This window comes from Ursus maritimus, unplaced genomic scaffold, assembly GCF_017311325.1.
Source record: "Ursus maritimus isolate PB19 unplaced genomic scaffold, ASM1731132v1 scaffold_10, whole genome shotgun sequence".
In the NCBI taxonomy this organism is placed as follows: Eukaryota; Metazoa; Chordata; class Mammalia; order Carnivora; family Ursidae; genus Ursus; species Ursus maritimus.
Window position 1 is genome coordinate 19,351,844 of NW_024423344.1, and position 25,107 is coordinate 19,376,950.

General features: G+C 43.6%; 1 protein-coding gene across 1 annotated transcript in view; it reads right to left on the bottom strand.

The window, feature by feature from the left end:
- FOXO1 (forkhead box O1) overlaps window positions 1–25,107 on the bottom strand; it is a gene marked incomplete at its 5' end in the record, with an annotated part of 98,107 nt that overhangs the window by 3,550 nt on the left and 69,450 nt on the right. The window contains one exon of the mRNA XM_008706944.2: window positions 329–1,684. Coding sequence (XP_008705166.2) covers window positions 347–1,684 — 1,338 coding nt within the window. The remainder of the gene's footprint in view (window positions 1–328; window positions 1,685–25,107) is intronic.

Here is a 25,107-nt window from a genome sequence, read left to right on the forward strand (position 1 = left end):
TGATTTGTATCAAACATATTCATTTATTGAAGAGCTACTAAAAAGATGCAGCCATCTAACTGTCAGAAGAAAATCTTTAAAGCAGTCAAAGGAAGCTTCCTTATGCTTAAGCTCAAAAAAAAAAAAAACAAACAAACAAAAAACCAAACCCCACAATTTATGAGCTGCAAAAAGGGCAGAGAATGCATGATAAAAGATAGCCTCTCCACAAGGAACAGCCAGCTGACATCAGGAAAGTCCCAACTATGGAAGATATATGGCAAGTTACTATGCTCCTCTCTTTTAAGCTCTGGCTTCAGAAGGTCTTTTGATATTGGGGTGATCTTACCTGTTCACTAACTCACTCTTAGCCTGACACCCAGCTATGTGTCGTCGTCTTGACGCTGTGCGGGAAGCTTTGGTTGGGCAACACATTGTCAAAGTTAAAATCCAAAGTATCTCCATCCATGAGGTCGTTCCGAATAATGGACTCCATGTCGCAGTCCAAGCGCTCAATAAACATGCCATCCAAGTCACTGGGGAGCTTCTCTTGGTGGAGAATGCCCATCCTGCCGTAGCCATTGCAGCTGCTCACTGAGGAGTAGGCCCCCAGGGTGTTCATCTGCATGGGGTGGGACAGAGGCACTTGTAAAGCTGTCTTCACTGGGGCCAAGCGGTTCATACCCGAGGTGTGGGGCATGGTGTTGACCGCGTGGGGCAAGGCACGCCCATTAACTGCAGATGTTGGCTGGGTATGTCCAGGGTGGGTGTGGGAGCTAGGGTTCATCATTTTGTTATGAGATGCCTGGCTGCCATAGGTTGACATGACCGAATTAGGGCCCATCAACACATTCTGACCAAGGACCCGGCTGTTGGGTTGGGCGACCCCAGGATCAACCGCTGTCATAATGTCATTATGGGGAGGAGAGTCAGAAGTAAGCAACTCCTTCAAGAGTCCAGGTGCACAGTTATACTGATTCATACCTCCATAGCTCGATTTGTTGTCCTGAAGCGTTTGCATAGGCATCTGGGGTAAAGGGCTCATGCTGGACTGGCCATATGTATATTTTTGGTAGTTTGGGCTGGGTGAATTCAGACTGGTGTTTGGCGGTGCAAATGAGTAGCATGGTGTCTGCTGCATCATGGTGCCAGGTGAAGACTGGGTCGAAACAGTTAATGGCGTTGGTGATGAGAGAAGGTTGAGATTATCCAAAAGATTTTCCATATTTTCAGGATTGCTTATCTCAGACAGACTGGGTAGAGTAGAGGCCATCTTTGCAGCAGATGGTGGGTACACCATAGAATGCACATCCCCATCTCCAAGATCATCCTGTTCGGTCATAATGGGAGAAAGTCTCCCACTAATAGTACTAGCATTTGAGCTAGTTCGAGGGCGAAATGTACTCCAGTTATCAAAGTCATCGTTGCTGTGAGAGCCAGGGCTCGCAGGCCACTTAGAAAACTGAGATCCTGGGCTGTCCCCAGCACCCTCCTGGCCAGACTGGAGAGATGCTTTTTTCTTAGCAGCCCGGCCCCGGCTCTTAGCAAATTTACTATTGTTGTCCATGGAAGCAGCTCTTCTCCGGGGGGATTTTCCACTCTTGCCTCCCTCTGGATTGAGCATCCACCAAGAACTTTTTCCAGTCCCTTCATTCTGCACACGAATGAACTTGCTGTGTAGGGACAGATTATGGCGAATTGAATTCTGTAAAGCAAAACATCATGTTAGAAACACAATACTTCTCCAGTTGGAATACTTACTATTTGGTATAGATAGATAGACATTGGAAGACAAGTAAAAAATTTTTAAAGTTTGTGGTACAGATTTCAACCCATACAATCATATGGGTTCTGAACTCCACTATAAAAGAGCTCAAACCAGTACAAGAGAAATAGTATCTTATCTTAAAAACAGTATCTGTATCTTAATGTAATGAGGGGACAAAATTAAATAAGCACTATTATGGACATCTTTTATATAGCTATATTTTATAGGGCAATTACAGAAACTGATTTTAAAACCACTTAAATTTTTGCTTGGCTACAATGCTATGCAAATAGCCCTCTGTAACAAAGTGCTATCAAAAATCTTTTCCATTCTATCACCCCTAAAACTACTGCCAATTCTCTTCAGATTGCACATATGCCATTTACACAAGTGAGAAGTTTTATATTACTGGGCCCACATGATTATGGAAAAGAAAGAAGTGAAGCAGGGTATATTTTTAGTTAAGAATTAAAAGCCTGAAAACTAGCAAGACATAGATTCCTTTCTACCTTTCAAGTCCATGAGGCAAATATAGGTGAATATAAAACAAACAGGGTCATATTTCTTATTTCAGAAAGTTGAACTGCCGGGGCGCCTGGGTGGCACAGCGGTTAAGCGTCTGCCTTCAGCTCAGGGCGTGATCCCGGCGTTATGGGATCGAGCTCCACATCAGGCTCCTCCGCTATGAGCCTGCTTCTTCCTCTCCCACTCCCCCTGCTTGTGTTCCCTCTCTCGCTGGCTGTCTCTCTCTGTCAAATAAATAAATAAAATCTTAAAAAAAAAAAAAAGTTAAACTGCCAAAAAAGGGGGAAAATTTAAATTCCAGTGTTGTCCACAACCCCCTACCTCCCCAAAATAACCGGTAATATGTGCCAACTAACTCAACGTCAGTCTACATCGGAAGTCAAGCTCTGTCCAAAAAGACCCCCTGGGTCGGAGCGGGGGGAAGAAGTGGTGGGCAGTACAAAGAGCTCCAGGCTTCAGTCGCTAAGTACAGGTGTTCCATGACTAAATTGTGCCACGTGTATGCCTAATACAATTAGTAAAGAAAATCAACTTAACTTTGGGAAACTGCTTGGCCCCTGGGAAACTGCTTTGCCCCAAGGTGCCTTAAGTTTCCTTATCCGTAAAGCAGAGATAAATAATAAACCCATTTAGGGCTATGTGAGGGATTAAATGAGATACAGTTTATAAAATGTTGAGTGGTGTCTGGCACATGGTAAGCAGTCACCAAGAAGTAGGTACCAGATCCCAACTTTAGGGACACAACTATATTGCCAATCTGAGCCCTGCTCCCCTCTTCCTATTCACTGGGGGTATGGGTAGGAGCTTAGTGGTATTAGAAACACACATACACCCACAACTCCAAACATACTGGAGGCCAGAGACAGTCTCAAGCTCTAGTAAAAGCAGCAAAGCTAGGCTGCAAACAAGGAAGCCCCAATTTGATTCCTCCAATGGACACACACTGAGACTGCCAGCATCTGGAGAGCCTCTGGGACATATGGAAAAGGGAAAATGGGCTCCAAAGGAGGGGCTCCAAGGGACTCCTGTCCCTGGTCTTGTAGCTTTTTGTTCCCCATACAGAATAGGGCACCACAGTAGACCCTTACTAGCTGCTCATTCAGCAGCCTCTGTCATAAGGGCCCTGAGCCCAAGTTCAGGAGCAGGATTCTGGGTCCTAGCCACCAGAAGCAGGGCCTTATGCATGACTCCCAAGCCTTCCCTGGTGCCCTCTGCCAACTGGGTACAAGGCTTAGCAGACTGAGCCCCCTGGACCTCTGTGGCCCCTCTCCCTGACCACGAAAAGGCTCTGGCTGGATCTGTGGTCACCCAGGGATGCAGCCACAATGCCCACATCCTTCTGCCATCAGTGTGGGATACAGATGCTTGAGTGCCAATCGCTGTGCCAGAAAAAGCCTTTGCACAGTGGGACAAGGCCAGGGCTTCAACAAAAACCATGAATTCAAGTTCTTCTTATTAAAAAGAGATTGAAAACAGAAAAGAAAAATAAATCTCCCTTTCTAAAAAGATGCAAAAATCAGAGTAGACTGAGGCTGGACAACCAGGGCTGAGAAATCCATATTTCAAAATGCCCTCTGACCCTCTGTACTACATTCCACCCAAGGATTGCAACAGAGCAGCGACGTGACAAGCCCTTCTGCCAGGGCCTACAGAGAGTGCGGGGCAGATACGGCCCTGAACGGGGGCTTCCAGGCTGGATGCAGGGCAGGTGCGCAAGTGGGTGGCAGTCAGGTTTCTTTTGTTCCCTAGACTTTCCTCTTCCTTCCCGCCTCTTGACCTATCCCCAACTCAAGAGGAGCTTTGAGGAAGACTTTAAGTACATACAAGAACCCCTAAAAGAGGCCAAGTACTACATTTCTCCAGTGGCCTATTTCATTCCCAGAAGAGGCTCCAAACCCTACGGAAGGATCTTAAACACACAGACACCTATGTAGGCTCCAAGAGCCACAGCCTCATCTCCTGGGCCCACCAACACCAGCAAACCAAGTTCTAAATTCGTCCTTGAAGAGACAGGCCTGTCCCTGGGGTAGACCTGGAAGGGAGCCGAGCACTCTGACCCTGTGACATGTTCTATAGGCTGAAAGTCTGGACATTTGCACAATATTCCATCATGACTATCTCGTTCTTGGAACACAGCAGACACGCAGATAAGCCACCATGAAATCTCTGGAGGAAAGGAAGCTTGACTCCTGTCCCTGTCACATTTAGTTAATGATGAAGGGGGAAGATCCTCCTAGATAACGGCTTCCTGACTGTCTGCGCTGACTGGTGGGAGGGTGGCACAGCTCTACAACACACATAATTAGATCAGGTCATCTGTAACTGCAATTAGGGGACATTTTTAACAAGACTGCAGAATGCGTAATGATGAAATCTTTAAAAAGTTCAGGAAGCATTCACTAGCTCAGGTGGGCCATTCGCTAACTCACTACTCAGACTTAGTCTTACCCCCCCCTTTCCAAAAAGGGGGCTCATAGCAATCCCCTACTTATCAAAACATCACGCTCTGTATTTTTCTAAGAGGACATTTCAGGTCGCTCTTTGAGTAACAGAGCTGTCTTCTAACTTTGCCAACAATTAAAAAAAATTTTTTTCCAAACAGGAAAAGGTTTGCTGTGCAGGCCTTGTTACAAAAATTCCTGTTTTTCATGCAGCCAGCAGGGCTCTGGTGGAGAGGGAGGAGGGTGGCGAGTAGGTAAATCTTGTAAAAATGTGTGCCGCTATTAATGGTATTATGTCTGCAGATCCCTGCGGGGCACAGCCACGGCTGGAGGGAACTGCAGTTCTCCCGTGAACTGTGCAGCAGAGCCACAGGCGACTGTCAGCGCCTGGAGGTACTTCGTTCTTCAACTATGAACAAAATAGTACCTGAGGAATGAGGCAGGCTGTGAAGAAGGAAAACTCAGGCACCTCAAGTCACTTACCCAAATCCTGAGTTTTTACAAGACGCCATTAGGGGCTCCACTGTCCCCTCCAAAGACACATCAGCAGATTTCCTCTCCGCCAGCTGTACTTTCCTGCAGCCTGGGCTTTTTACTAAAGCTGAGCTGGATGTCCTCTGCACATAGCCTCTCCGCAGCCTGCTCCCCCAGCCGTCCGCCAAGCAGGGCAGCACGTTCTTCTTGGGAAGCCTGACCCGAGGAGCCCGGTGGGCCGTGTCGGGGGCGGGAGTAGCTGCACGAGGAAGGTATGCACTGCTTGTTCAGCCTGCTTCTAACTCCCAGGTGTTCGATTTCATGAGCTCTATGGATTCCAAGCTGCTTAAAGGGCAAGGGCTGAGGTATGTTTTTATTTCCTAATCTCAAAGCCCCTAGAAGATGCTCTGTGCACATGCACGTGCACACATACACACACTCTGCACACAAGACAAATTCAATGAACGTCTGTTGACTGACATCCCAAACACATCACAGGGAAGATGTACTGTCTTACACATCTTTTATCCATCTGTTCGTGTACCAATTCATGCCAAGTAACATTTATTGGGGCCTATTTTGTGCTAGGTGCAGGGAGACAAGAGAAGGAATTTATGATCTACCTGGGGCAAGAACAAGTCCACCTAAATGGCCACTTGGGACAGAAAATGATGCACAAACAACTGTCCAGGAGCACTGACATTTTCCTGCCAAAGGTCACCACCCCACCTCCTCCAACTTCTCTCTCAGCCCAAACGTCCCTTCCTTCTGGAACCATCCCATCCTATGGCTCTCTAACACAGGACCTTGTTTACTCACCACAATTACGATTCTGCTATGTGTGGTCCCTTGGGGGAGTGTCTGGCTCCCCACTACACTGAAAGCTGCATGAGCTCGGGACCTGGTCTGTCTTCTCGTACACTGTATCCTCACAGCTCCATCACCAAGAGGCACTCAAGTATCTGTTGAATGGATTAATAGGTTCTACATTTACAGGGTTGTTGTGGAGATGAAATGAGATAACACATGTAAAGTGCCTACCTCAATCAATATTAGCTGTTGTTATTATTAGGATAATGGCATCTATAAAATAACACATCTGTGTTTTAAAGACTTATCTGTATTATAACCATTAGTGTTATTTACGATCATGCCTTGCGCTGCTGCCACTAACATAAGGCTTTTACATGTTAGGTACTGGGAAAACAGACCAATTTGAGGGTAAGAGATAAGATGTTTTCTCTCTGCACTAGATAAGTGTCTCGGGTGCTGTGGACCGACGTTAATAAGGAAGGAATTCAGATACCAAAGCCAGTCTATTACTACCCTTGCCGAGAGTGTCACGAGAATCCTGAAGTCTTCTCAAGGTGTTGCCACAAAGCCTTGCATGTGGGCATCACGCACGGCTGCGGGCTCGCCATGCTCTGGACTCAGCCAGTGTGGGATGGGGAAGCAGTGGCAGGGATTACACAGGCCACAGTCAAAGATCACAGTCTGGTGTCTCTTTGGGGGGTGGTTACGACTGAGCCCTGCTGCTGGTCTCCTGCCTCCCTGGCTGGTAGAAGGTAGGTTCTTAGGCTGGTCCCTAGAGACCCTGAGGACACAGGACAGGAACTGCTCCTCCCCAGGATGCTCCCAGCCCTGCTGTCTAAAACAATAATCAGAGAGCCACTTAAGTATAAGCAAGAAGAAATCTTCATTCCTTTCATTTACTTTTAAGTTTTTGATTCATTTTTAAATCTATTATGTTATATAATGTATATGCAATGTATTGTTATAGTACAAGTGAATAAATGTAACATCGGAAAGGGTATGTGATTTTTACAAAAACATTTAGAGACCCCTAGTCTATTACAGTAGGCTTCTAGTCTACTAGAAGCCTGAACCAAGAAAATCTAGAGAGCAGAACCAGCCCTAGAGTCAAGTCTAGCAAACTCTTTGGCCCACCAGACCTGGGTTGAAGGAACGGTCTGGTCTAGCTCTCAGTTTGCACTTCTCATCCCCTTCCCTGCCCCAGGCTCCTTCCTGACCACTCCTCTGTACCCTGGACCCTCATCCTCCTGAATTCTGCCATCTGACTCGAGCCGCCAGCTCGGCTCCATCTAGCCTGTCCACTGGTGTGCGTGGAGACCACCACCTCTTGGCCATAGGCCTTACCACCACTCCACTTTTATTCCTACTTGGCAGTTCTAAGACTACTCTGGTCTTTGTGTTTAACCAAAAAATAGAACAAAACCATCAACTTAAGTTGGCCTTCATACTTTATGTCTGAATTTTACTTTATACACAAACTGCTTTTAAAACCTCATCTCATTCCACACTTGGAGGATCCCTATAAGGCAGGTATTACTGAACCTGTTTTAGAAATGGGAAAACTGAGACTCAGAAGATGAACTGTCCAACTAGGACTCAGGCCAAGGTTTTGTGAGTCTGCGTGCAACACTGCTGCCAGCTAGAAAAACCACCTCCTCGGCTTCTCCATTGTTAAGAACAATTAAAAGAACATACTTATGACTAAAGTTATACGAATGCATCTTGAGGGAGTGGAAATAATTCTGTTTACAAATACTAGTTTACAAAACTAATTTTCTGCCTCACTGGGTAATAAATTCACAAAATATGATTTGCTTTTAATTCTAATTCTAACTCTTTATGGCAGGAAACCATAGCAGCTGAAGTGTGAACTTCAGGTATGAGCATCACCCTGGGGAAAGCGTGTATAAGGAGGCTGTGGGGACCCACCAGGAAAATGGAAAGGCCCCAGAGGCCCCTGCAGCATAGAACTGCCCATCATCCTGCCACAGGGTGGGTGTGAGCAACAGTCACCAAGTCAAACAAAAAGAACTTCAAACTAAGACACTGGAACACATGACTAAATGAACTTGTTGTTCTAGAAATTCTAGAAATTCTTTCAAAATGCTAGACAAACTAGATTTTTCCAAAAGCACTTTATCTAATTTCTGTGAACTCTGTCAATGCATGCAATTGTTTTGTAGACTCCCAGTGTGGACCTGACTCCCTCCTCCTGCTTCCTCTCTTTTACACCATCTCTTCCTGCACTTCTACGAGTGAAAACAAACTAAGGAGAAAGTCGGAATAATCTCTATTCAACAGAGTTCCCATTAGAGTTGCTAATAAAACAACTTTGTAAAATAATCCATTTTGCTTGCAAACAGAAGGAAAACATGTGACCATTTGCCAATTGTTCTTTTTCCAAGTGATGTCAATAGACACGCTATCAATAGAGAGCATATAGATGCAACTTTGAAAAGTGTTGTAATAGAAGATCTGCCAGGAATAGCTAATCTACATGCTTACACATTAGGCTCCAGCAGCATTCAGCTCTTTTTCCCAAAAGGCTGATTATCATTGCCCAGGAACCTGTCCTTCTTGCCTGGACACCAAGGATCCCATAAGGCCACTCTCACCCTGGCTCTACACTGAGGACTCAACTTCTCCAGTGAGCCCAGGGCTGTGAAGAAAGGCCTCACAGCCTCCTAAAATTAGCAAACTAGAAGGCACTGGGAAGGTCATCTAGCCTAAAGCCCCCATTTCATATTAGGGAAAAGAGAATTCGGAAAGATTAAGATGCAGATGAAAAATGTATGAGTGTTCATTTACAAAAAGCAGACGCACATGGGGCTTTATTCCTAGAAGAAATGTAAAACAAGTATGAAGAACGTGCAGCGTCCCTCCCCTAGCCAAACCAATTCTTAGCTATAGATTCTCAAATGGCTATAGATACACATTTAGCTCTAAACAGCTTTCTCTCTGACTCAAATCATTCCAAAGAAGGAAAATATGACTACATTAAAGAACCTCCAGCAAAAAAAGCATGTGGGAGATTATGCTCTCATGTAAAACACCACCAAAAAGACAAATGTAAGAACTCATGAGCACCATGAGAAGCTTCACGTTTGCGAGGAAGCACAGAGAGACAGAACCCAGGGTCAGGCTGACTGTGGGGCACCCTGAGTGAATGCCTTGATCTTGCTAAGCTTCAGTCCATTTGTGAAACAGTAATTACACAGGATGCTTAGGGACCGAACAGCAGCATGTATATGGAAAGCATTTAGTACACCCCTGGATACAAAGCTGAGGAAATAAAGGTTGGCTGTTTTGTGATAGGAAGCAAAGGGTTACATAAACAGGAATTTTAAAGCTATCATGAATGGTTACAACTTGATTAAAAACCATTCATCACAAACTTCCTGTTTAACAGGCTGCCAGCCTTCCTTAGACTTGTTTCCATGTCCTCACAACTGAACTGCCATCCTTCTCTTACAGAAAAATTGTTTTCGCCCCTTAAGGGGACTTTAAAATGCAAAAATGTGATTGTTTAACTGGTGTGTTCTGTTGGCTTTTTGGATGACCTATGTCAGAACACGTGTGTCCATGAGGTTGTTCAAGGAAAACGAGGCAGACCAGCTGACTGATGACAGATTATATTCAGGAGGGCAATTATTACAACAGTGCTCTTTCTCATTCCTTCTCGCACACTAGTTACTCACCAGAGTTTACTTTGCTGAGAACAGACCCTATGAGAGCCCTGAAGAAGTGGGGGATTTCAAGAACACATTGCAGGACAAAATATCTGGGAAAAAGGTGAGCTACAAGTGAACGGGACTATGTACTAGGAACAAAGAAGGAAGAGAGGGGCACCCCCAGCCCTAAAGGAAGGACCAGAAGAAACCTTGCAATGCAGAAAACAGATGATGACCCGAGGACGCAAGACAATTCATTCCTGCCTGATCTTTGATAAGCTCTCACATTAGTCAAAAGCCTAAGTATCAGAATAACATGCCAGCCAATAACCTCACCGGTTTAGGATTTAAGAAAAAAATCTTCAGAGACAGAACAGAAAATTTACTTAACAATATCAAAACTATCGCAAGCTTTTATTTTTCAGAAGGTCATAATCAAAAAGGAGCACAGTGCTTCCCCTTGCTGTGTCCTACAGCAAAACCCCATATCAGAGAAAGCTACTGTTTTATGATAGAAAGGGTAAAGCCCTTAATTTTCAGAACGTGAAAAGGAAAGTCTTTCCTGTACCATTTAATGCCCCATGCTGTACACACTATCAGAAATTAGGAACCGCAAAAGACAAAACTCAAAACAATCCAGGTAAGGTTGAAAACTTGATATAGATACAAGCAACTTTCCTCATGTTCCAGATCACGGGGCATTTATCTTAACCACTCTCCCTCCAGGACTTCCATAAAAGTTGTTAATGTGGACCCCCGTTTAAACAAAGTGTAGAAAACAAACTACCTCATGCTGTGACACACTTAGGCCGGATCACAGTGCCACAAAATCCAACAAGGCCACTCTCCAATGAATGTCATCAACCCTGGCTAATTAGGTCCCAGTGGCGGATATAGAGACAAAATTTCATTTAGCTAGAATTCTCTTAAATGTGTGTGTGTGTGTGTGTGTGTGTGTGTGTGTGTGTGCGTGTAAGAAACCTACAGGCTAACTAAGGATTTCAACGTGGAGCTTGTTTCTCTTGGGATTAATTCAGGTTCTGTGCAGCATGTAGGCATACTTGGCGACCCTTTAACCCACTCACCTCCTTCCCCAGGGAGGCACACAGACCAGGCACTGCCAAATCCACAGCAGCGAGCTTCAACTCCCCACCCTGCCCATTTAGGTGACCTAAAGGAGCCCATCCTTTCTGAAACTTCGGCCTACTTTCAAGATTTATTTCTGAGTGCAGTGCAGAGCCTGACCAGGGGCTCAGTCTGACCCTGAGATCATGACCTGAGCAGAAACCTAGAGTCAGACGCTTAACCGACTGAGCCACCCAGGCACCCCTGAAACTCCGATTTAATTAACTACTCAGAAAATGGACTTTTTGCTGCCCCTGCCTAATGGCGGTCTCAGTCACATAGGGCTGCACCACAGCATCTTGTTAGAGGAAACTCATTTGTTGCCGAAGTGATCCTGCGGTTTCCTAATGAAAATTTTTGACCATTTTATAGGCCATACCGTTTTTCTCATCTTCGATGGCTCTACAAATGCTCTGCTTTACAACGCAATTAATTACCTCTGTATTTGGCTACCAGAAGAATAACTACTGGTATATCTGACTACCACAGTAAGGTAAAACAAAATGAAAACAGAACACTTTAGAAGTTATTTTCTTCTGATGAATAACTCAAATAAGGCATAAAGTAAAACACAGCATATAATAGCTTGATCAATTTTCAAGTTTTCTAGAGATATTAAAGGACCAAAATGAACATTAAAATATTTTGTTGGGGTTAGTGACCGAACTATTTACAAGAGCCAATGAAAAACTTTATGAATTGAATATAAATTCAAAAGCAAGAACACTGAAACTTTGATGGGTTAAAATCTCTAGGACAGGGGCACCAGGGTGGCTCAGTCGGTTAAGTGTCTGCCTTCAGCTCAGGTCACGATCCCAGGGTGCTGGGATCAAGCCCCGCATCGGGATCCCTGCTCAGCGGGGAGCCTGTTTCTCTCTCTGCCTGCCTCTCCCCCTGCTTGTGCCCTGTCAAATAAATAAATAGTCTTTTAAAATAAAATAGAATCTCTAGGATAACATCCCATCCATAGAATGTACAATCTAGAATTGTTTTTTACCCTAAATATGCTCACTGTCTGGAAAATCCAGGGAAAAATGATCCCACTGAATGCACAATCTATTTACCAAGAACTGCTACTCTTAGTAAACAAAATTTAAAAGTATGAAGTCCAAGTGGCTTTTTCAATTTTGGAACTCAAATATAACAAATTCAGATTACAAGAAGAATGGAAAGAAACTGCAAAAATATAATATTCTGAATTATATATTATTTGCAAAATAAAGTTTCCTTAGTTATACAGAATCTTGAAACTAGCTTGCTTGCCCAATATTCTGGCTAAGGGGACTAAAGCAACAATGAATGATTTGTGACTGCTAAGCATACATTGTTTTTCATTTGGGGGCAACCTCCCAAAAACTCTTGTCCCAAATCAAATAGTTATAAATAAAAAAATCACTGGCTGACCTAATACCAAAACCTAATAGCAAAACCATTTGGGCCCATCTGCTTCATGATAAAGCAAAATCCCCCCTGCCATGGGAGACTGGACCCAAGCCAGGGCTGTTTCCAAGCATCCTGCAGATATCCGGGTCCAATTCAGCAAGCGGACCACAGAGACAGCAGGTCTGCTGCATAACAGCCCTACTCTCCACACCTTCCTTCCAAATGGCTGAGGCTCCTTCAGCACCACCAGGAGCCCAAAAGAACCTCAAACAAATGTTTCAGAAATGCAGCTTTCATTGTTAGCTAAAGGCCTACAAATATTATAACCTTCAAGGCCTCCCACAATGTGTCCACCCTAAAACCACACCTCCCCACCAGCACAGATCCTCTGTCCTAACATGAGGCTACATTTCACTTCTCAAACGACACGTGTACACAGGGCTCTCAGGGCAATATGGTACTGCACTTACTCGTAAGACCAGCTTTCCTCCCCAGCATAAGCACCCAAGCCATGAGCAGCAGCCTCCTCACCCCTGCATAGGTACGGACACTCCACCTTAGAAGTAAGCGCATTTGAGGTTAGTGGTGCCCACCGGATCTGTAACCTGTCAGGCCTCAAGTCAAGATGAAGGTCAGTCATGGGAGAAGTCCTGGGAGAAAGGACTTCACCACCAAGATCATCCTGGGGTTCCGGGAATGCTGGAAGGCCCTAGGCTCCAAGGTGAGTCTGCCCTGGAAACAGATTTAGGTGACCGAGGGACATCCCACCATGAATCCTCTGTGTTTCACAGGGTTTTTAGCTCAGCTGCAGAGCGAGGCAGGTCCACGTTCCAGGCAGCGAGAAAACCAAGCAAGACATGAAGGATCCCCAGACCACCTGAGGACCCCCACCTGAGCATCAGCAAACCTTACCGTCTCCACAGTTTTCCTTGCATTAAACTTTTTACTCCGCTGCTGCATTTTCAATTTATGTCCTCTTTAGAACCATGAACACTGCAGCCAAGAATTAAAAGTGCGAGAATGTTTATAAATCTCCAAAGACAAAAACCTCACAGCTACCTCTAGTAGTAATAAATATCAGCTTTAGGAAGGTGTTATCTTTTTTTTTTTTTTCAAGATTTTATTTATTTATTTGACAGAGACAGCCAGCGAGAGAGGGAACACAAGCAGGGGGAGTGGGAGAGGAAGAAGCAGGCACCTAGCAGAGGAGCCTGACGTGGGGCTCGATCCCAGAACCCTGGGATCACGCCCTGAGCCGAAGGCAGACGCTTAAGGACTGCGCCACCCAGGTGCCCCGGAAGGTGTTATCTTTTAAAATGCACTAACTACACATAATGTTCATTCGTTGTTTTGGGCTGAGAAAGCAAAGGGAGAATTTTATACAGTTAGCTCTATCTTAAATAGAAACCAGCGAAGGAAAAATGAATAAATGAACCATTTCCTAGGATGATTCAAACCGACGGAAAATCAGAACTTCTCACCTGAGCCCAAAGTTTACAGTACTATACCTTAAACTCCTCTTTCGAACTCAGTGCTCACTGTTCTCAGTGTTACCACTTTGCATTTCCTCCAAAAGGGAGCTGTGAAGAGCAACCATCACATCGTGCCTGGAATCCTGTACACAGTAAAAATGTTCTGCGTCTCTCCCAGGCTACTGCGTTCAAGGAGACTGAGGCACAGTTAGGGTTTCCACCACAGTGTATATTCAGGGATGCCCTTTTCTCCACTGCCTTTAAAAATTGTGTATTTGCCAATAAGGTTCGGTATAAAGGGTCTTTCCAGAGGGCAGGTCCTGTATTTGGGTCCAAGTTAGGTCACGGACTCCACAGGTCAATCTGACATGACAGGTTTGATGGTGCCCCCAGTGCCTCACCACCGTATCACCCAACGGAGTATCATGAAGACTGAATGAGCGCCGATGTTTAGAAACCACGCAGCATATTCAAAATGTAAAAGATGCTAACAATTTCCAGCATCTGAGCGAAATCTTCTGGAAATTCTTGACATTCTAGAACAAAAGTAATAAGGTTTTCTAGAAGTTGTCACTCCCGTTATCACAGATACTTAACTACAAGCAGTGACATCAGTCTAAGAGCTTCAGCATGTCACCTCTTCTCAAAGGTCACTTTTCTCTAAACAAATGGCACTCTCTTCAGTATTAATTTTTTATTGCTGAGAAAAGTAGTTTAGTCAAAATCTTTGTTTTTAAAGATTTTATGTATTTATTTGTCAGAGAGAGCGCGCGCATGTGCGTGCACAAGAGCAGGGGCAGAGGGAGAAGCAGGCTCCCTGCCCAGCAAGCAGCCCAACACACGACTTGATCCCAGGACCCTGGGATCATGACCCGAGCCGAAGGCGTTCCAATTTAGTAACCAACTGAGCCACCCAGGAGTCCCAATTTAGTTAATTCTGACAACCTAGTTAAGATTGTAATAGATAGCTTAGAATTGTTACTGAATTGAACAAAGTTTGAAATAATTACTCTTCAGTGCAATCCTAGCCCCAGAAGGTGAATTTTTACATTTTAACCATTTTTAAAGTCCACAATACATTTCTATCAAACAATTCATGGAGACAGACACCAATACACCAGATAACTACTTTAGTCCTCAAAGTAGCTATAAGTTAAGCTAGAGTATCATGCAAACTTAGAACAAAACATTAGTTTTCTAGATTGGGTTGTGTGTGTGTGTGTGTTTACACACACCAGACTGTTCTGAAAAGACCGCAGGGTGAATCAGGGCTGGAACAGAACATGCTCAGTCAATCCCGGCCCAGCCCAGCGTCAGGGCACTGCTTTGTTGCTGGGGGAGAGGGGAGGGCAGTGTACCAAGAAGGATGGGTCTCACAGGACCTAGAGTCCGTCTTCTTTATTGGGAATACAAACAAAAGATAAAATTTTACATTTGTTTCGTCATTGAAAAATCCAACCAAAATTAATCAAGAAATTGAGCAAAGCCTAGTTGAAATCAGTCAAACGTAAACTATTTAAATCTGACAATCTCAGAAATTCATTTACTTATATTCACATTTCAGTAACATAAGTTAGGGTCTTGAAACGTGGCCAAATTGAAAGCAATCAATGTAATGTTCAATCAGCAAGTATCTGTTGAGCCTCTACTGCATGCTAGGTATACGATGGAAACAACAAAGTAGCGTGAGGTTCTTTCCTGCTTCAAGGGTTTTTCATGTATATGTATCTGTATGTGTATACATGGCCGACAACACAACAAAGGCAAGATTCGGATTGCTAAATAAAAAGGGAAAAGGATTCTTAATGGGAGGGCAGAGCATGAATCAAAGTTGACAGTGTTCTAAAACCAGAGAGACCTGGACTCAAATCCAGTTGCCACCATACACCACATGAGGACCCCTACGCACATGATGCACGATCTAACAGTATTTATCTTACTGAGTCACCATACTGAATGTTCAGTATGTACAGAGTACCCAATAAATACCAGCTAAGTAATATTTGTGAGAAAAAATATTTTAAAGCACTAACAAAACATGTCAAGAGAAGTCAGAAGAAGTAAATGTGGCAATGTCTGAGTTCAAACATAGAAAGCGGGAAATATGGTGGGAAGACACTTTTAAAAATAACTAGGAGCTAGGAGCTTGTATTACATCCAACATGTAATACACAGGAGAGCGAACAAAAGATCAGAATAAAGAAAGTATGGCACGGAACCTGGAGGAAAGTGCCAACCTATCTCCCTATAAGATGGTGAGAGAGAAGAAGAGTACGTGTCCTGCTTGGAAAGCAAAGTCTTCTTTGATTGTCCAAAAATGTCAATATGTGTGGGTGTCCATGCTTTAATGTGCATATAAACTTCTGTTGATAAGCAGAAGCCTCTCGGGGAGGTGCTGTTTTGGCACTGCTCTTCCCCACCCCGAGAGGTGTCTGTGGTTCCACCTGCTAAGGGGACGCAGCCACAGCTCGGGTGGAGAGACCGGTGTACGGAGCCAGCCTCACACGTGCCATCTTTAGGATCTGATCTATCTGAAAATGATGGGGTTTTACACTGAAGCAGCTGTTTGGCTTTTGTCTCATGACCTGAATGCTACTTGGTTGTTCTGGAACTCATGGCAAAATCTCTGATTTTTTCCTAGTCACAGGAGGGCAGGATCCTGGAGCAGGGACCATTTGTTTTCAAAACAAATTTTAAAATTCTCCCTTCGTGAAGTCCAATGTGTTTTCATACTTTCATCCATCGTTCACAACATTTGGCATACAAATTCAGTTCTCACTTTTGAAAGGTTTATTTTTGTTTCTTGAGGTCATTGTCTGGGCTCAACCATAACATCTTTCAGGTTGTTTTGAACTGCTAAAGGGAAATTAAAGGAAATAATGCCCTACAATGTAACCATGGACTGTTTGACATAAACATGGATAAAGCTACAACAAATTATTCACTAGTTAATTCAGTGCTCTGGTGGGTGCATATGAAATCCAGGGCCAAAAATGGCCCACCACAGCTGGACCACAGTGATGGGAGGATAAACTGAGATGACATCTGGCTCCCCAAATGTCCCCCACACAACACTCCCTCCCACCCTCACGAAAGAAACCACACACACACACACACACACACACACACACACAGGTCTAAACCTTGGGAACTTAATATTTAATGGTTGATTAACCCATCAGAATTTCATTGTAAAAGCACATGATGGTGGGCAGAGACCCTACCACCCTTGGCCAACCCCAGAGACTCTTCTTCTTCCGTGCAGAGATGCCCTGGCCTCTCTACCTGTCTCCTGCCTCCTTCCTTTTCTGTCCCAAAGTAAGTTAGCACCACCCAATTTATAATCAGGTCAAAAAGTCACAGTGTTACTAGCAAATAAAGAAACAATAGTAGATAGTTCAAACATTTTTTATAAAACTTAGATGACAAAGTGTCGTGCTTTCTCTGATCACTCTTCTGGAGGGACAGCTGAAGAACGCTTGCTGAGAGGAAGATCATGCCTTAGGTTGTTAAGTGTCCCATCTATTTCACAGCACCTTCTCCCAGTCTTTCCTCCTACTGAGATCATTTTATTCTCCCCACCAAAACAAAACCAAACCAAACATTTCCTCAATTAATTCAGAGTTTCTATCTTCTGATTTTAAAATACGACTGTACTGTAACTTCTGATCTACACTCAATTCCTGGAACAGCTTAAGATGAAAGCAGGTAGATCCTTTGCTCTTAGGAAGGATGGAAGGGGAGAAGGAAAGAAAGAGAAGAACAGATAAGGAAGAAAAAAAAATCAAGTGTGATATCCAAGATCAGTTCTAAGAAGATGGACCTGCTTCCTTGGTTTGAGATTTCAATGCAAAATAATCCATCATTTCTCCCTGGTTGGAACAATTTACTTCAAAATAAAAGAGTTCTGTTAGAAGTTCTGCTTCTGCTAAAAGGAAGGAGAAGAGCTGATTAATGAGATAGCTGCAGAATTTGCCATTTGCACCTTTATCATCACCTCCTCAACATTAGCCAATCTAGTAAGAGGACCAAGTGCAAAGTTGAATATTAAATATTAAAGAAAAGCTGGGGGTAGGCATGTTGATGCAGATGGCTTCATACGGGGAATGTGCCTTGTCAAACATGTGCCAAGATGCAGCAGCATGCTGTTCTGGGTCCAAATTTCTTTAGTCCATCCTCGCCGAACAGTGCAGCTGTCATTCAGGTTACAGTTCATGGATCTTTACCTGACAGCGCTGACAGCTGGTCCTAGAATGCTGATCTTGTTAAGAACTTTCCTGTGTTCTGGTTAAAACCCTACTCCATAAAGCTCCTCCTGAACTGCTGACAAGGACATGATCACAAGGATTCCCCATGGCCAGCCCCCTACTCCACCCCCAAGGTAGTCTTTATTCCCAAAGCATCATCCCCAACCACTGCCCATGTAACAGCATCCCCTGGACTTTCCCTCCAGGTCCCCAAAGATTAGATTTTCCTCTAACCACCGAGGTCTCCTGGAACACCTCCAAAGTAAACCCAGGACAAAGCAGCACATTAACAGCACAATGAAGCATCTTGAACATGAGCTCCAAACAACCATGATTCCTCTTAAGGAGAGGAATTTGCAGGATTCTTCATGTTAATATACCAAGCAAAAACAAAACACCCTCCAGTAGACTTGTTGTTTCGTAAGTGTGGTAGCACGTACCACCCCCCCCCCCAACATTTCAGATTCTTCACAGACTCTGCTATGTAACCAACATTTAGTGGCACAAGTTTTGGAAAATGCTACCCCAATGACAAGATGATGGTGAAAAGGAAGACCTAAGTCTAACTCTGTCTTTGTATGTAGCACTTTGGACACATTTTATATCCTGTGTGTCTCAGCTTTCTTGTCTACAAAGTGGAAAAAACAATGCCTGTCCTAACTGTCTCACAGAAGAGTCATACTGGATACCACTGCTCCAAAAAGCATAAACCAAGTACTATGCATTTGTGAGATTTTAGGATCGTGCCCGGGGCAGAGGGGGCACTAATCTGAAGCTACAGAGCTGCCCCCAAGATTCCAACCAAGAACCAGCTCTCACAGTTACCTTGGAAAGCCCAGGTGCTCTTTGAACCATACCTCTTACTCTCTTAAGAATGAAGGTGACACCGACTGTCCAACCAGGTCAAATTGCTCCATATGAAGTAGGTCTTGCATAGGCCCCTCCCCCAAACATCATACAGTTAACAGCAACAGTATCTTCAAAACACACAAGGCAGGGGCACCTGGGTGGCTCAGTGGGTTGAGCATCTGCCTTCAGCTCAGGTCAAGATCCCAGAATCCTGGTATCTAGTCCCATGGTGGGCTCCCTGCTCAGCGGGGAGCCTTGCTTCTCCCTCTCCCTCTGCCCCTCCCCTGCTTGTGTGCGCTCTCTCTCTCTATCTCTCTCTCTCAAATAAACACTTTTTTTTTTTTAAATACCCGAGGCAGAGGTACCAGGAAAGAAGAAAAGGGCCCACTCTTGCTTCATTTCCAAATCTCTTCCACTTCCCTAAATGCTTTTGTGAGAGGAAGAGACAGACAAGGTACAGGAAGCAGGAGAGAAGGGGAAGGAAACGCAAGGAGTGTAGTAGGCTGATCTGCTTAGAAGACAGCTAAATGAAACAAGTAACAAAGAATCCGGAGCCTTCGCCTGGGTCCGGAAAATAGTAGAGTTTTGGCTGTGACACCACTCCTCACACTGTAAGAGCTGCAATGTGAGCAGAGGGACAGTTTCTGGGGACATGAAATAGAATGTGCACAGTCTCTCCCATGAGCACAGCAAGTAGCAGAATTAGTACAGAACCAGATGGGGCAAAAATAACGGCTAGAACTGGAAAGTTTGCATACAACATTTGACAAAGAATGTTAATTATGACGTCCCTGAAACCTCTAGTGCACACTTTTATTAGAACTTGTATCTAATATAAATGGTGCTCTTTATTACCAGTTACATAAGATCTGTATCGTCAATTATTTCTTTGACAAGATATTTTAATGAATATAATGATATTGTCTCTGGATGGTGAAGGTAATGGAGATTTTCACTTTCTAGTTTACCTTCGCATCTTATCTTTTTTGCTGTTGTTAAAAGAAAGAGCATGTATAACTTTTATAATCAGAATAAAGTGACTTCCTTTGGGGGGTGGGGGTGGAGGACAAATAAAATACCTGAGCCTATTCTTTCAGGTATTCATTCAAAAAATAAAAATAATATAACACGGATTTCCTACCAAGTGCCAGGACCTGTATCAATGTGATACATACACACACACACAAACACACACACACACACAAATATTTACATAATGAAGTAAGATGAAGTTCACAAACCATACCCTAAGATTTTTGTATTTTCAGGAAACAATAGCTCTTTCCTTAAGCAGGAAGCGGAAAAAACAATAGCGTTACACAAAACTGGTAGGGTACAGCAGTTGAGGAACATGGGCTTGTTATTAGACAAAGATGGATTCTAACCCAGTCCCGGGACTTAGCAAATGCATGACCTTGGCTGAGTCACTTCACCTCTCTATGCTTCATCTGCCTCATCTGCAAAGTGGGAATAATAGTTGCCACTAAAACAGAGGTTTTTATAAAGATTAAAATTAGATAGTCACACAAAGCACTTATAAGTACAAGATGTGAAGCAAAATGTCTAGCCTCTGACTACAAAGGCTAACCTCATCTGACCTCATGTTACCTCCCTGCACAAATTCAAAAAGCACCCAGTGCTGATTTGTTCTTTAGGCAAAACATATACAGGGTGCTGGGTCTTAATGTTTATCCAACCATTATTAGCAGTAGCAACAAAAGATGCTGTCATTTCAAGGTGAAAGTCATCCAGGGCACAATCAAGCAAAATAAGTTCAGCCAGAAGCTCAAACACATTTCAGATCAAAACAGTCTCCACTGCACCTCTTGGCGCTCATGTACGCACACAGCGCTTCAGTTAGGGAGACATGGACCTTCCTGGGTTATGGCCTGGGCACCAACATTTTTAAGTCCATCAGGAAAGGGTGTTGAGAGAAATAACAAGAAAGGAAACATTAAATCAAATGCTAGGGCACTTTCCTGGAGAATACAGAAGAGGATTTAGGCTTTCCCAAGGTTTAACAGGTGTCCAGAGTGGATGGGGCATCACTGAAAATTGTAGCCCGGTTTTGTGATCCCTTCCCTTATCTTGGACAGACCCTGCTGAGACACCGCTTGAAGGCAAAAAGGTGAACAAAAATAGAGCACAACAGCCTTCCCACTTGTTGCTGAAACGCATTCCTCCACCTTTGAAAAGATACTCATGCTAGCTTGCAGAGGGCTGCCCTCAAACAACAGTACAAATTGCGTTTAAATTGGGAAACCAGCTGCTCCTTGATCAGTCATCCTTTTATCAACAACAGAACTTTAATTAGCCCCCATCTGCTTCCTGTTTTATGCCACAAATCTTAACTTTCACCTGTTTAGACCAAACTGCAGTAACTACACCCACAGTAAATAAAAGCAATTAACTTTTCATACAACATGGAATTAATTCTCATTAAGCTCATATTGGGCTATTCAAAATAGTACATAATTCAAATCAACTATTTTCCCATAAATAACAATGTTCTATACTAAAAATTCAACAGAAACTCTCTCCCACCCACATCTTCTTGAATTTTTTCCATTAAGAAGGTTTTCAAGCTGTCTGGCTTCAATTTCCTGATTTTACTGTTAAGTATGCGGTCATGTCAGGTCATGTAACAACAATGGATAAATCTCAAAAACATAATGCTGACTTTAAAAAAATCAAGTTGCAGAATGATACCTATGTTAACTGACAATGTTTATGTAAATGTCGGGGGGGGGCGATGCGTGTTCCTCTATAGGGTAGGGGGACCTGCATGTAACAGCCTGGCCAGGACGCAGACTTCTTGAAGGAAAGGGACCCTCCAAAACAAGAAGGCTTAGAGCAAGATGAGTGACATTTGTTAAAATCTGGCGGGGGGTCATGTGGGTGCTAATTATGTTAGCCTCTGTGCTTTCCTAGATGTTTAAAATAGTTCATAAAGTTGTAAGATAAAGACAAATGGAGAATGGCCAGCAGCCAGCAAGGGAAGGAGAGCTGGCCCCTGCACTTTCTTGGCCCTACCACACAGGCACACACCCATCTGATTGCTGGGGCTTGAAAAGGCTCCCCGAACGATTCTCGTGCCACCCCCAAACTCATCCCTTGAGAAAGGCTGAGTAACAATCCACTCTCAAGGGCAGGGACGCTGCTCACTCATCTCGAAACTGCCCACACTCACCTACCCAAGTCAGTACCTGAGATATAAATATTATTTGAATAAATCAATAGATAAGCAGAAGAGGATTCTTTGTTCTATTATCTAGCCCAGTAACCAAACACATTAAGTCAATTGTCCTTTCCTGAAGGAGTCTAAACAGATGAGTAGTTATCGCTCCAAACCAATAATCAGAATCTTCTAGAAAGCCTGTTGAAAAGAGAAACACTTAAAGCCCCTGGCTCAGGTGCTAGGATTCAACAGGTATGAATGGAACGGAACGGGACCAGGGACCTGTTATTAAAATGCTCACCAGGTTTGGAAACAACTGGACTAGCTTAATGACCAACATTCCTTTCAGTTCTGATATTCTAAGAAAATAACTCAACTGTGTTATTTCATATAGATTCTGATTCAACAGCAAGAGGATGAAATCCCAGAATATTCTTAACAAGTATCTCACATGATAGGCAAGTTTGCGAAATGTGGTGGTAATGGTACTTTGGGTCATTAACACCAAATAATAAAAGACTATTTATGAGTATGATGTTATTTAATAAATGATTAAGAAAAGATGTTTAAAAATATAATTATACGGTTATGGATAATAGCCAGTTCATTCCGAGATCAATTTTTAAATCATCATTGTTTTTCAAAAGAAAAACAGAAGCATCGTTAGTGAATGAGGACGTGTCAACCTCACCTTTCAACTTCCTGGAATTTTCCTCCCCCGCTTTCCCCTTTAATATTTCCCTTGGACACACACGGCCAACTTCACAATGGAGTCTTTACGAGATCATTGCTCCAGATACCAACAGGCCAATCAGGGACTGGTGGGAGGAACACAACTGCAGCCTGAACATCCCTGCTTCAAGAGCTCCTGCTTTGCAGAGAAAGGGTAATGATTTATCAAACACTGAGAGCACCTAAAATTCCTTTACACTGACAACAGCCCATCTGATTGCGGGGTGAAAGTGGACTTCACATTTGCTCTGAGGAAATGAAGAGTGGAACGTACTTTCATGGGACCAAAGATTTTACAGACAACTGAGCATAGATCAGATGAGCCTGACTTAGGTTAATGCAGAAGAAAAGGAGCATGAAACCCCCCCATCCCCCCATCCAGCCAAGTGGATCCAAACCAGCGGCCAGTTTTCAAGGGGTGAATGCAAAATCTAAATGGCAAGGATGTCCAGATAAGTGTAAAACTATCCTGGCTAGTCTGTCACATTGGGGTTCAAATCACATCAAACATCTTCTGGGGTCTTTCAGTTAGTATATAATTTTAACTAGTTCCACGTTTGAGACCAATCCAAAGAGGCACTACTTTCTTAATTCAGCCCAAATCCCCTCCGTGTGCACCCAAGTGAATCATGAACTCCCTCCTCCTTGCGTCATGCTTGCGGGCCAGTCTTCCACATATGGATGTACCCGCCTCTTCTCCCCTAACTCCACCGCTATTGCCATGACAGGAAGGTCTTTAAAAGAATAAAGGTGGGAAAGCCCTCAGGCCAAAAACTCCGGATCACAATCCATAAAGCAGTGAAATCAATTTTGAGGACTGAGGCCAGCAATTTTTAAACCTAGTAAAATAGAGTGTATCTCACACAAAAGGGCAAGTACAATACTACTGCGTAGAACTCTTGTATCATGTGTGCGCTCATGTACACTGAGTCATACTATAAAGTGGATTTCTTAGTATGCATCGGGCTGGGGAACAACTGAGAAAGCCACAGAAACAGAAAAAAACATACTACTTCCTAGAGGACAAAGCTCCAGGGAAGGCTTACTGACAAAGCCTAATCAAAGATAGTACAAGTACGCCAGGGTTTCTGGAAATATCCCATAACCTTCAGGGAGCTCCCACTCTGCACAGGCAACAGAGGGGTGTTCTTCTCGGTGGCCCACAAGGGCAATGTGCTTCTTTCCACCTGGAACAAGGAAGGATGCGCAATGGGAAAGGGTTGTGTAGTATCATGTTGGACAGTTTTTACCCAAGTTATTCCTGAACAAGTTATGTTCTTATCAACAGAAGGAACAGGGCATGTTAAACCTTCACAGAGTGCAGTTTTAAAGTACTATTACTTAAGCCTTTCATCCCTCCCTTCATCTTTCCTTTGGGTGGGTGCAGCACAAGGAAACCATGGCTCTGGCAAGTGAGAAAAAAATGAAATTTGGATTATGTTTACAGCCAAGGGAAGGAGGAAAGGAGACACGTTGAACAATCCTCTACTGGAAACATTGCTAAAGTGTTTTTAAACTGAAGATTATACCACCACTTAAGATATTTTTTTCTCCACTATTTTGCCCAGCATATTACAAAACTGCATCTAGGACTGAAATAGCAGATTGCCTCAAGAGCAAATGACAATATTTGTACCAGAAATGTTGGCAACCAGTGGCACAGATGGGTTTCTGCACAGCAATCTTCAAACTGGGGCTCCAAGAATAACTCCACCTACTGCACCAATGCTAAACTGCTGAATCCAAAGTCAGAAGGGCTCATTATTCCATTCTTCCCACCACCTCCTTCCCAAAGGCACGTGTACCTGCCGGACCTCCTCTGCCTGGGAAAGGCTCAAAACACAGAAGAAAAGGAGAGAGGAGACCAGCGGGAGAAGCTCCCCAGGCATCAACAGTACTGGATGGTCAATTCCAAAAGAGGCAGGACACAAAAATGACGGTAAAATCCAGATAAGCCAGTTATCTCCGTGAATAGTTTTAATCTTCCCTTTCAAATACAAAAATAAAAATAAAAATAAGGATTTATCCAAGTTTCATCTCTTCTCCAGGGTTGGCTACCTTGGTCAAATAAAAAGTCATTTTTGTTAAGAGACAAACACAAGAATTGAGGGAGAAACGGGTACCAACCATAATAATTACTAGGATGTTCCGAAAGGCTGCCAGTCAACACCTACACCACAGCTCACTAGATGAAAACCGAATCTCCTTCAAGTGCTTGAAGAAAACAGCCACCTTTAAACAAAGGAGCTGGCACTTCCACGTCTGCTCTTACCAACTGCCCACTGAGATGTGCTGTTGTTACCCTGTTCCTTTGCAATTTCTACCAAATGGTCTACAAAGGCAAATTAAACAAAAGTCTTCACTTAAGGAGACATTAATGATGAAACTCATACAATTTAAAGTGCTGTCTTACACATGCATAGTATCCTTTCCCTGCCTTTGAAAATGGC